This window comes from Dermacentor albipictus, chromosome 1 (genome assembly GCF_038994185.2).
Source record: "Dermacentor albipictus isolate Rhodes 1998 colony chromosome 1, USDA_Dalb.pri_finalv2, whole genome shotgun sequence".
In the NCBI taxonomy this organism is placed as follows: Eukaryota; Metazoa; Arthropoda; class Arachnida; order Ixodida; family Ixodidae; genus Dermacentor; species Dermacentor albipictus.
This window is the reverse complement of record NC_091821.1, coordinates 342,791,359-342,803,204: the sequence shown is the minus strand read 5'-3', so window position 1 is coordinate 342,803,204 and position 11,846 is coordinate 342,791,359. Positions and strand designations below refer to the sequence as shown.

At 50.5% G+C, this 11,846-nt stretch overlaps 1 protein-coding gene across 3 annotated transcripts; it reads right to left on the bottom strand.

The window, feature by feature from the left end:
* Positions 1–7,795: 7,795 nt before the first annotated feature.
* Positions 7,796–11,846, bottom strand: LOC135913282 (uncharacterized). Of its 3 annotated transcripts, none has more exons than XM_065447566.1 (4): positions 11,170–11,846; positions 10,455–10,687; positions 8,145–8,320; positions 7,796–8,040 (listed from the first exon to the last, which is right to left on the bottom strand). In XM_065447566.1, the coding sequence occupies exons 1-4, from the start codon at positions 11,749–11,751 to the stop codon at positions 7,994–7,996; spliced, it is 1,038 nt and encodes a 345-aa protein (XP_065303638.1). In that variant the 5' UTR covers positions 11,752–11,846; the 3' UTR covers positions 7,796–7,993. The 3 variants fall into 3 exon arrangements, with proteins under 3 accessions (XP_065303638.1, XP_065302213.1, XP_065302940.1); XM_065446141.1 differs by having other exon boundaries at positions 8,145–8,384; positions 11,170–11,839; XM_065446868.1 differs by having other exon boundaries at positions 8,145–8,384; positions 11,176–11,833.

Here is an 11,846-nt window from a genome sequence, read left to right as displayed (position 1 = left end):
GTAAACCACGTTGCTGGACTAGTTGGTGCATTGCATTAAGAAAAAGCCAGCCAAGAAGAGACGCACACAGAAACCTAGTTCATTTGTTTACTTGTGAAGTGAGTTACAGGCAACTTGAGCCGAAGTTTTCTATAGTTGACAGCTGCGCGAGTGGTGGAAGCAAGGTTTCCTGTCTTCTTGTACGTTTCCTGTGTGCGCCTTTTGTGGCTCGTTTTTTTTTTTAATTACTGCGCGTTCTGTGCAGACAACTGCGTTTAATATCGCAAGATGTGGCTAATAGGCTGGTTATGCTCGAAATGGTTCGGCAATTTGTTATCAGCCAGCGCAGGGTAACGCATGCTCTCCGTTTGACGAGTCGTCGGAAAAGATTTGGCACTGACAAGTGTGTTTGCTACAGCGAGGTGTGCAAGTAAAGCAGCTACGTACTTGCGATACGCTTTAACAGTCTCTTCTTTTTTTTCTTTTTTTTTTGTCCACGCAACGCTACGTCCACTCGACGTTTGACCAGTAATCGAGGCCGTTTCGTGACGACAACTGCTCTTGCTGGCAAATTGTACAAGCAAAGCCGCCGATGATGATAAAATATAAGGTTTATTGGCGCAAGGGCAAGGGATGACCAAAGAGCGCCGAAAAAGAAGTCGCCGAACAAAAGCGGCACAGTTTTACAATGTATTCCACGCCAGCAAAGAGCAGATGCGCGATGCGCCTGACTACTCGTCGAACAACACCGATTATAACTACCGGTACAGATATCCGCCAGCGCTCCACGTTCCAACCATGTCTAATAAAATGACCACCAGCGGCGACAGCCACAGCGGTAATTGGTGCACTTTAGTTTTCCTTTAAATGTGGCGCGAGCACATGCACTGTGAGCGATTGGCCAAGAATCAGATGGTGTTAAAAATCTGTTTATTTCTGTCTGAAAGGCATTGCAACATTTGTGAAAAAAATTAAAAGGGAAATGAGATAGCAATCTACAGATAACTCGTGGAAATTTTACTTGAAACAAGCAAATTCCTGGACGGCTGAGTAAACATTGATACGACCGCGCCTAAGAGAGGAGGTACCCCAAGAAAGAATATCAGGAATGAAGAAAAGTATTCCAAAAGGGAGGAACGGTGCCTCTATAACATTTCTTCTTGAAGATGAGAAACGATAATCTTGAAAGGTTGATTTTGCCAATATGTCATGCGCCATTTATTACGAACATAATCCGAGACCGAACGTGAAATTGCTATCTAAACCATTTTCCAGCGGTGCGGCATATTTGAAGGGGCACTGCATAGAAACACTAAATTAGTTTCGCATCCCCAACACGCTCCCAAGCCCCCGTATTTCTTAAGAATTTCATTTTTCTCTTTCTTTTTCTTTCACTCTCCCCACCCCCCCCCCTTTTTTTTTTGTCTGTCTTGGTGCCGCCCAGGCTTCCCCCACCCCCTTTTTCTTTCTTTTTTTCCCTTTTCCCCCCCTTTTTCTGCTTCTACTTCTTTTCTTTTCTCCCCGCGTGCCCACTCTCACGCTCTTGTCCCCTCGTCTTGAGAATGAAAGCTCACAGACGTCGGACGACAGCGCTTGTTTCCTCTGGTAATCTCTCTTTAAAACCAGCCGCCAGCGACAACACCCGCACGTGACGTCACTGCACTAACCCTTTAAAACTAACACGCCGAGGATGACGAGGCCACCTTTGACGAAGATAGGTCCTGCTATCGAAACGTTGGCCAGCCTGTCTGAGGCACCTTATCCCTGTTTACAAACTTTATACCACAGTGTGCTATTCCATCTGTCAGCCCCTTTCTTGTTTCTAGACTGATAAAGTATTTTTTTCAAGTCTTCATTTGTGTTAATTTTGCGGTAGGTGGTTGATTACAGTTGGAAGAGTAAAAAAATTACCGACGATTACGTTACTTCCTAATGCGAAATTTGAGCGCAGCAAATAAGCTGTTTCACCTTTTCGATAGATTGAGGCAAAGAAATCGAGCAACACATGTATGCGCTATCACAGAATTTTTTTTTTATTTTTCACACGTATTCCTTTAACAAAGACTCCACGGCGCTTAGCCTCTGCTTCGGCGACGCGTACTCCTGGATCATCTCGACGGCGGCGACGGTAAGCTTCTGCTTCGGCGGCACGCACCTCTGGATTCTGACGGCGACGGCGCTGGGCCTCTGCTCTGGCAGCTCGTTCAGCAGCAGCAGCAGCAGCAGCAGACGGAGGACTTCCATCGGTCGTCTCGCTCATGGCTCAGAAAGAACTGGCAGATAATTTCGCAGTGGCGAACGGCAGCGGCAATTTCGGCTCGGGCGGTGCACATATACAGATCCGCCGCCACCGATCTGGCTCTCTGATTGCCACCGCACAGGGCGAACAGCAGCGGCAATTTCGGCTCGGGCGGTGCACATATACAGATCCGCCGCCACCGATCTGGCTCTCTGATTGCCACCGCACAGGGGTTGCATTGGAGGAGGAGCGAAGAAAGGAATTAAGTTCGAGCCGGCGCTTTGACAACCGGAGACTCGCAGGAAGAGGGGGGAGGGGGGCGGCGTGTACACCCAGCGGCAAACGATGGGGGCAGAAGCGCGCGCAGCAAGCGGACAACACGATAAAGGGAGGCGGGAAGAGATAGCAGCGACTGACTGATGCCGCTGACGCCGATAGTGAGTCAACCCCAGCTGCGGAGTTGGTTTCAGGGACAACGCCGCCGATGCCGACACAAACAATATGATACCCTCGCTTCCGCAGCGCTAAGAACCAGATCTAGCCGTGGGAAGGTGGTCACGTATTCGTCGACGTGCCGGGGCCTACGTGAAATAACCGGCGCGTCGGCAACTGAAGAGCACCCTATCCGCCACACAAGAACAGGGGGGGGGGGGGACCCTTTCCTCCTCTTTCTGCATGGCGGCGACGGTGTTCTATGCAGTCACGTTATCTTGACTCTCTAGCGGCGTCAGCGGCATCCAGCGGTATCAGTCGGTCGCTGCTAGCGCTGGGGGGATGAAAGGGGGGCGGAGCTGGTTACGAGGCCGACGACAACGCCGACGACGACGCGAAACCCAGGAACGGACGCCAAAGAGCTGCGCTCTAAAAAATTCAAACTTCAGTTTTACTTTTGTTTCACGTCGCGCCAAAAGCCCAGCGGCGGTAACGTCAGCGTGGCATCATGGATTCCGAAATTATTTTGTCGCACTTTGGCTGGCCCCTGTGGGGCAGCGTAAGTTCTCGAAATCTACTACTCAGCATTTCGGTTGCTTAGAATACAATGTCGTCCATTTATGACGGTGAAAAGAAAATTATCTATAGGACCTAGTATGCATCATCAGAATCAATTACGTCACGGCGAGCTACTGCGAGAACATATGGGCAGCGTCGCCACCCATGTTCTTGAGTGTTCTCCGGTGAACGGTGCCTCCTATCGTGGTAACATTGGCTTATTGTGTGTGTGTGTTTGTGTGTGTTTTTAGAGATCGCAATTTGTTAATAACACACAACTAGTTTTCTTTTCTTTATTGTTCCTTTAATTCCTACGAAATCCTCTCTGTGCAGCATGTGCTTTTATTTTGTAGGTTCCAAATGATCTCGCATTGGTCGCTCCCATTCCCACCATTGACACGTTTCGCATAGCGTCCAGTTTGGCCTCACCCACTGTTACATACAGTCGGGAAGCTATACAGGCAGCTAAACTTGGTGTGGTTTTAGTAGTGTTAGTGTAGTTTTAAATGAATATAGAAGTCATTACAGAGAGGAATAAAGCGTGAGGCAGAAATATTTTTCCCACACGTCACGGCAACCACCGCCAGTAGCTCCTCAAGGTTAATGTTGTCAAAGTAGCTTGTATACAACTGCGAAGTTGTCGAACACGTTCATGATCATTTTGTCGCATGCTGTTGCTGTCATAGTGCGTTCTTTGTAAATACATTGCGCACTGCATTGGCGCTATGCCAATATGACGTATATAACAAGCACTTACTTCGCTGCGAAGTAACAGCATCCATCGATTCATCAGAAACAGAGAACAACTGTTAACAGGCACATTTTTATGGAAGACCACATTCACGTATACTTCTTAGGTTACACCATAACGTCACTGTTCTCAACCATTTCAGTCCGTGCATGCGATGTAATTAAGTCCTCATCGGCAGTTTCACATCACTGATGCATACTTTCATGATAGTCAGTTTATCCATAATAGCTAGTTTAATAGTTCGTGTCGGTTGGTGTATTCGTTCACAGCAACATATACACACCTTAACATTAGCTCGGACGAATGTAAATTTGTCATGTGGTTCCTAATGTGTATAGCTGATTACTGGATGTATGCAATCATTTTTTAATCCCTTGAATAAATCTATCACTCTTCAATGCAGCAGTGGGCTTGTTTCACTAGTCTTATCCTGTACATGTTAGAAGGGAGTTGGGCCTACGACCAGCATGTAGAAACGACACACCGTCGACGTATTTTCAGTACCGATGTCTTTCCTTAGATTCCATTCATTTGATACGATCGGATCATACCAGTGATCGCAGGGACACGGCTTTATGAGAAGATGACGTAAGTGCCCGGCCCAAATCATCTATACATAGGTGCAGCCGCATGAAATACTTGCTGAATCAAGATACACAAAGATGAAGCTCGTGACTTGCTATGCCACAAACAGTCTCGCGAAATTCGTTTAAGCTCGGTTCTGATGCCGGTTAAAGTGCGTCGCAGGCACGACACACACTAATTTTTTATCTAAATTTTCGTCTACATAGCGGCACTGAAATCAGTTTTCAGTGCCCAGTTGAATTTGAGCGTCAATGGAAATGTATAGACGCGCGTAACTTGCCGAAACTATTCGGCATTGTGGCTATTTGGCAACCGTTCAAAACTGGCCTCCTATTGTTGATCATATAATCTAAAATAAAATTTGAGAGTCTCACTTGCCAAAACTACGATCTCGTTATGAGGCACACCGCAGTGGGTGACTCAGAATTAATTTTGACAATCTCGGCTTCTTTAACTTGCACCCAATGCACGGCACGCGGACGCTTTTGGATTTCGCCCCCATCAAAATGCGGCTGCTGAGACCGTCATTTGATCCCGCGACCTCGTGCTTAGCAGCGCAACGCCACATTTCCAAAGCCACCACGGTGGGTATATATATATATATATATATATATATATATATATATATATATATATAATGTGTGTGAGGGGGGGTGTCGCACGCACAAACACACACAGGCTATGGTGCCATCTTGTTCTTGCTCCCCAGTGAAATGGCGCAACCCACTTTGGGGGATCGGTCGTGAATCGGGCGGCGAAGAAACTTTCTTTATATAGAGTAGGGTGAAATGAAATAAATATCTTGAAATGGGATATAAAGTGTCTACTGTTACGGATATGAATAATCAATTGTCTAAGTTAAAATAATTTTGTGAGCCCTCTTCTTTACTCTCAACCTTCTGGCCCATCGTCGTCGTCAAGAATATCTCCAACTTCTTCACAACTTCCACGTACAGTATGAGTTGGATTCAGCAATACAGGAGGTTTTGTGAGCTATTGCCGAATAAATGCCGAATGTCGGCCCGGCATCGCACTATCTTCGGGATTGGCCCACGTATGGGGAGTGCTTGACCCCTGCTTCACCTCCGCCGCAGGTCGGGCCGGTATTGCACTGTATCTGGGATCGACCCACGTATGGGGCGTTTTTTGTTTTTGTTTTTTGCTTACAACACGAAAATTTTCTTGGAGGGTAAAGGTATACAGCTTCGCTGTAAAATGTCTGATTATTGCGACACTCCCTAATGAAAATTGGAGGGCAGCTTTATATGTGTTTTCATTTCGCGACATATTGAAACAAAGAATTTGAGACCGAAGTCACCGCACCGATTGGCAGTGGGCCAGTACCGTCAGTGCCTTCGCAGAGGGAGGGGAAATATGGCAACGCTCGCACGGTAAGCGATATCAGAGCCAGCTGCAGAAGAAGGCGACGACGAACGCGCTAGCAGTGGCACGAGCACGGTCGCTCGGTCACGCCGACGCCGACGCTCAACCCAGGAACGGGCGCCTAAGAGCTGCGCTCTAAGAACACAGTTCACAATACTGCCATAAAACTCGGCACTTCGATTACATTGCCCATGATAATCACTTTTAACTGGGTACAAAAAATTGATAACAAATTATACCTCTCCCCCCTCCCCACCCGCCAAACTCTCTCCGTGCGTGGCTTAGTGCCTATTAGTGGCTAAGGCGTTGCGCTGTTGAACATCTCACTGATTGAAGGCCTGTGCATGGCGACTGCTATCTGTTGTGGGCGGAACGCCAAAACGCTCGTGTGCCGTTAATTCTTTAAGTGCGCGTTGGTCTAAGGTAAAGCAGAGGCCGCGCGGCCTTCCTCATAGACTTCAGCGCAGTTTCGGGACGTTAAAAACAGCAACATACTATTTAAATTTATGTAATCCTTGCACTCTTCATACATATCAAACAACGTTCTCAACGTTAAATAAATACAATGCTTGATTTACAAACTATTGTTTCTCGGTGGAACCATAGGATACCGTACGCCCCGTCTGTTTGCGCAAAGATCCCCACGAAATACTAATGAATTAGTGAAAGGCTGCAACGGACCGATGTACAGCACCTTCCTCTTCTCGAGCTCCTTCCTCTGGGAGTGCGAGGCCTGCAGCGCCTCTTCGCAGGGGATCCGCTCGCCTTCCATGCAGTGGATGGTCGCTTTCAGCTGGCGCACCTGCAGCCTGTGCTTGGTTCGCTCGAACTCCCTCTCGCTGAGCCGCGCCTGGAGTTCCTTTTCGTGGAACTCCAGAACGTCGCTGCAGCTACTGTCACCGCCTCGTAAAACCAAGTCCAAACCCTCCGGCTTCTCCATCTCGCGCAGGCGCTCCTGGAGCCGCACGCTGCAGCTCGCCGATGATGTCCAGCAACGCCAGCAACTCGTCTTTGGGCGAGAGCGTGGCCTCGCGCGAACCGTGGTCCCGGCAGTCGGAATTAAACCCACTGTCCTGCTTGTCACTCTCCGAGATGGCGGACGCTGTGTCCCCCTTGTGCGAAAGACTAGCAATCGTAGTAGGCTTGGTAACGACGCCCCGACTGAGTTCGCTGCCGACACCCGCACTTTTGACTCTCACGCGGCCGCACACCCCTCTCATCAACGACCCGTCTCTGTACCGCCGTGGCTTGGGTTTCAGAGTCCACGTCTTTGACTCGGGCGCATCCCAGGGCACGCGACGCGTCGAAGGAGCGTTGGCGAGCTCCTTGCTAGCCGTCAACGCAACTTGGGGCGGCCGGTCCACGCTTCTCTGCATGTGTGCTGGATATCCTGGATTGCGAAGATTCATGGTGTCATTCCGGAAGACTTCTAACACTTGAACTCTTGTCTTAAAGCTCCTTAGTTGCGAGCATTGACTTGGCCTGTTCTTTTATCACGGATAAAATGGGGCCTGGAACGTCCTATGCCAAGCTCCTAACGCCCGAGCCGCAGGCGGCCTCGCTGGCTTCCTCTGGGCCGTCCATGTTACCTTCAAAATGCAGATTCCGCGGATTTGCGGCCGCCGCCGCATCCCGCCTGAGTGATGGGACCACGGTGTCAGCGCTGCTGGTTCCGTAGCCTGCGTTTTTGTTGTCCCACAGCCGGTGATCTCCTACGAGGTTGTAGGTCTTCCGAAGCTTTGGGCGCATGTTCGCATCATTTTATCTCTTTAACTGGGTGTAGCGTGTGCTCGTGGGCCGTGTACCCTCAATGCAAGAACGCAGCTATATCCTGCAACTCTACTCGAGCACCGAGTATGCAGAGGCCGTTTATGCAACAAAAATTGTTTATTAAATCTGCTCCTCATCGTGCAAACAACGAGGCACGTCGACGAGGAGAGAAAAAAAAATGTTGAACACGCGGACAAAGAGAATTCACCGCATTCGACGACTTCTTCACTCGCGGTTGTCGTGGTCGACGCAGGTGCTGTTGCATGCGTCTATCGTGTCGAATTTGTTAGCGCCGATTAAGCACTGGTAGCCCAACAGCGTACTCGCGGTCGCCTCGAGGCACCTGCGAAACACAGAGTCCGCGCGCTGAAGCTAGAGCTCCACGAAGCGCATTTTCGGCGCAGTGGTCCGCCAGGCTTCGGGCGCGTCCCTGCAGATGTGACTCACCTGAAGCACCCGTCGTACCCGACCGCGGCAAAATACGGGTACTTGAGCTGCCCGAAAGCGCAGACGTGCGGCTTGGGCTCGTGACAGCACTGCAGCTTGTCCCGCGGCCGCAGGCAGGTTTCGCGGCACTGACGAGCGCTCGCGAAGACCGAGCTGCCCCGGGCCGGGCACAGGCCCTGCGGGAAGCGCCACTCCTCGCAATTGGTGCCGTTCGAGAACCACATGCTGCTCGTTAACTCCCTGCACAGAACAATTTACGGCAATGATCGTGCTTCAAGCTCCTCCATTCTCAACCCCTCCCTGATACCCCCTGCTCCCCGTCATTCTAATAAGCCACACTGACTGTCGTATGTTGCCACTGTCGTGGCAACCTACAAACACCCGGTTTTCAACAAACATTTCTATCAATCGGAAAGGCAGAAGTATTTCCCCACACCTGCTCAAACTTTCCACTACCACCCTGATGGTACCGGGTGTTAGCGTCCCTGGTTACGGGAGCCATAAACAGAGAGACTATAGTGCAGAGCAGTGAAGCAGTGCCCAAGATTTCGGAGGCAATGTGACAAAGTGCGGCATGCGCTTTTCGCTGCAAAATGAGGTGCTAGGCCAGTTGTAGGAAATCATTACTATGCGCCGCCTAGGTAATTCGTTACAAAAAACCTTTTAGCATCGTGGAACAATTTTATCCCACATCACCGAGGACGTTTAAAAGAAAAACTATTGACGCTAGCATCACGTGACCCCAGTCCTGCAACTGGGTTGCTGATCATGATTGAATCTAAATCCGCCATGGAAAACGCATATTCTGGTGACACATAAATGTGCATCCCACAGGGTGCGAAGCTTCATACTCGTGCGTTAATTTCATTACGGCATCAATTTAAGCATAAGTTGCTTTTAGCTACGGTTGTCGGTGACCTTCAAGTGACTTTGAGCCAAAAGTTAGAGCCATTATCCGGGCACCCAAAGGAGAACATCCGGCCAAGCTGAGAACAAGATCATCCGGGCAACCAGTCAAGATCATATTACATACGCTAATAACTTCCCAAACAAGTTACAAGAGTATTGCTTTCGAGTTCTCCCAAATGTTTGTTCACAATATCACTCAAGCTGTGACTTCTAGTGCGCTGAAGTTTTTTTTCTCGTTTCCAATAGCAACGTTCAAAAGGCAGATGCAGGTCACTAGATACTTGACTGCCATCTTTTGTCGCTGAGGCAGAGTTACCTGCGCTCTTTTCAACGCCAGCGATGCGTGAGTTTTGCGGAGCGTTCGGCGCGCCGGCAGAGTGTCCGGCAGCTTCCAAGCTGATAGCGTGTAGGGAGCCTACATGCAAGCAGCTTGCGTGTAGGATACCTAGTAACGTCCGGAGCACCGCGAATGACTGTTTGACCGAGACGATATACGTGCAATGAGACTCTGTCTGTGGCAGGAACCTATTGCGTCCATGCGGACCAGTGCACAATATGGCGTGATATGGTGTAGTGTGGAGTGGTGTGCCGTTGCGAACGTGCACTACACTGATTTTAATATTGCGGCTAGTACCCACCGTGGTTGCTGAGTGGCTAAGGTGCTGGGCTGCTGAGCGCGAGGTCGCGGGATCGATTCCAGGCCACGGTGGCCGCATTTCGATGGGGGCGAAAACACCCGTGCACTTAGATTTAGGTGCACGTTAAAGAACCCCAGGCGGTGAAAATTTCCGGAGTCCACCACTACGGCATGCCTCATAATCAGTAGTTTTGGCACGCAAAACCCTATATTTTTGTAAGATTGTGGCTAGTATCATTTCCAACCCATCTGCTTTGCCGATAGCCATTTCATGCTTGCATCTACTCTCGATTACAGAAATTTTCTTTTTTTCGTTATTTGTCTCTTTTTGGACTTTATGGTACGTTTCATCGCGTCCGAGTGGATTCTGTTGAGCTGCTGATGATGACGGTCGGCAGTGGCTAGTTAGTTGTGCCAAAGAGTGTGCAAGGCAACCAGCCAGCCATCACTCGTGTCGTACGTCCGCGTCTTTTCGCGCGATGACAATAGAGTAAGACATGCTAAAGTTTCGCTTGGGACCTTTAGCGAGATATCGCTGGTGTCCCGCTCCGTTCTGGTAGAATGCTTTCGCATTAAAATTTGGTTCTTTACCGCTATGTAGTGTGAGCCTCTTCGAAATGTTTAACACGAGTGCCAAAGGGGAGCCTTCGAAATTTTCTAGTCTCTCGCACCGAAACGCAGTTTCGACCGAACGTGTTCTGGAGCCACTTCAACAAGTGCATTTAGGCATTACGCGTGCGAAACTACTTCCAAGGATGTCTCACCTGCTGCAGTGCGAGAACTCCGGCGTCGCCATGCACCGCCTATGCGGCCGTGCGGTCTCCACACAGCTGCGACGGCACTTGTGCAGCGAAGAGAACCGGTTGGGGCTCCGGTTGCACACGTAGACAATTTCGGCCGAGACCGGTAGACAAGAGGCCAGCGTCGGATCAAAGTACGCACCACCCTTACGCTCGCTGCAGAAGGAAAACCGGAACTGGCCGCACCGAGGATCTGGCTGCAGAGACCATGTTGATAATCACGAATCATGGCTGTAATCACGGACTGGTGCTTTCAGCGACGACGCTCGGCAGCTTTTCAGCGTAGAGCTAACGTGAGGCGGTTAGGGCGCCGAGAGGCGGGGAGCGCTGCCTAGAGCTACGGCCACCATATTCCCTTTCCCCCCCCTCCCTCCCACTAAGTCTATACATGGTTCCTCTATGCATATGCGCACGTTTATGGTTATAGACCTTGCTTTTCAACGCTAGGACTATTACCGGTAAATCAAAACAATGCTAAAAAATGTTCACCGAGTTGTATAAAGGTCACAAACTGGTCTAGCTAATTCTGTTGTGGAGAATGGACATCTCGTACAGGCACAAAAACACGAGCGAGAGAAAACGCATCAGTGCGTTCTCCTTATCTGTTGGTGCGCGTATATAGACTTTTCGTTATAGCGCGACGCATATGGTGTCAACGGCCCCGGAACACCAAACGCACCACCACCTTTTCCGGATTAGCGCCGAGATCGAGTCCTTCGCCCCCACTCTCTCCCCAGTGTACGGGCTCGTCCTCGAAGCCATACTTGATGTGCGGTTTCGGGGCAGGCCCAACCTCCCGCTCGCCGCTCACGACGACGGCACGGTCGCCGGCGTCGAGTGTGCTGGCGTTGCCCGTTTCGTCTTCCAGGAAGGTGGCCAAGCCGGCCAACAGCACGCTGAAGGCGAAGGCCGCGGTGGCCAAGAGCGCGAAAATTCCCACCGCGGCAGCCAGCGAGAGCTGCAGGAACGAGCGCCGGGGCCGGTAGCCGACGTCGGAGTCCGCGGGCCCTGCGGCGAGCTCAACGCCGCTGCCGTCGGGCGACGCCGCCTTGATGGACGCCGCGTCCTGCAGGGACGAGGCGATCGACGAGGAGCGAGCGTTTTCTTTCTCTATGCGAGCGTCCCGGAGGGAGGACAGCTCGGTCGACGAAGGTCTGAGACGCGGTTCGAACGTGACTCGCATGGCGAAGCTTCTCTCTCGGTATTCTTTGCCGCTCGCGTATAGCACGCGCCTGGCTGCTGGGCACGCGCTGACGATCATTCGTGGCAGGCACCCACAATCGAGGGTGCTTTCGCGCGCAGGCAATGACTTCAGAGAAAAATGATCTTGAACATGTAAAAGTGCGACTAACCCCC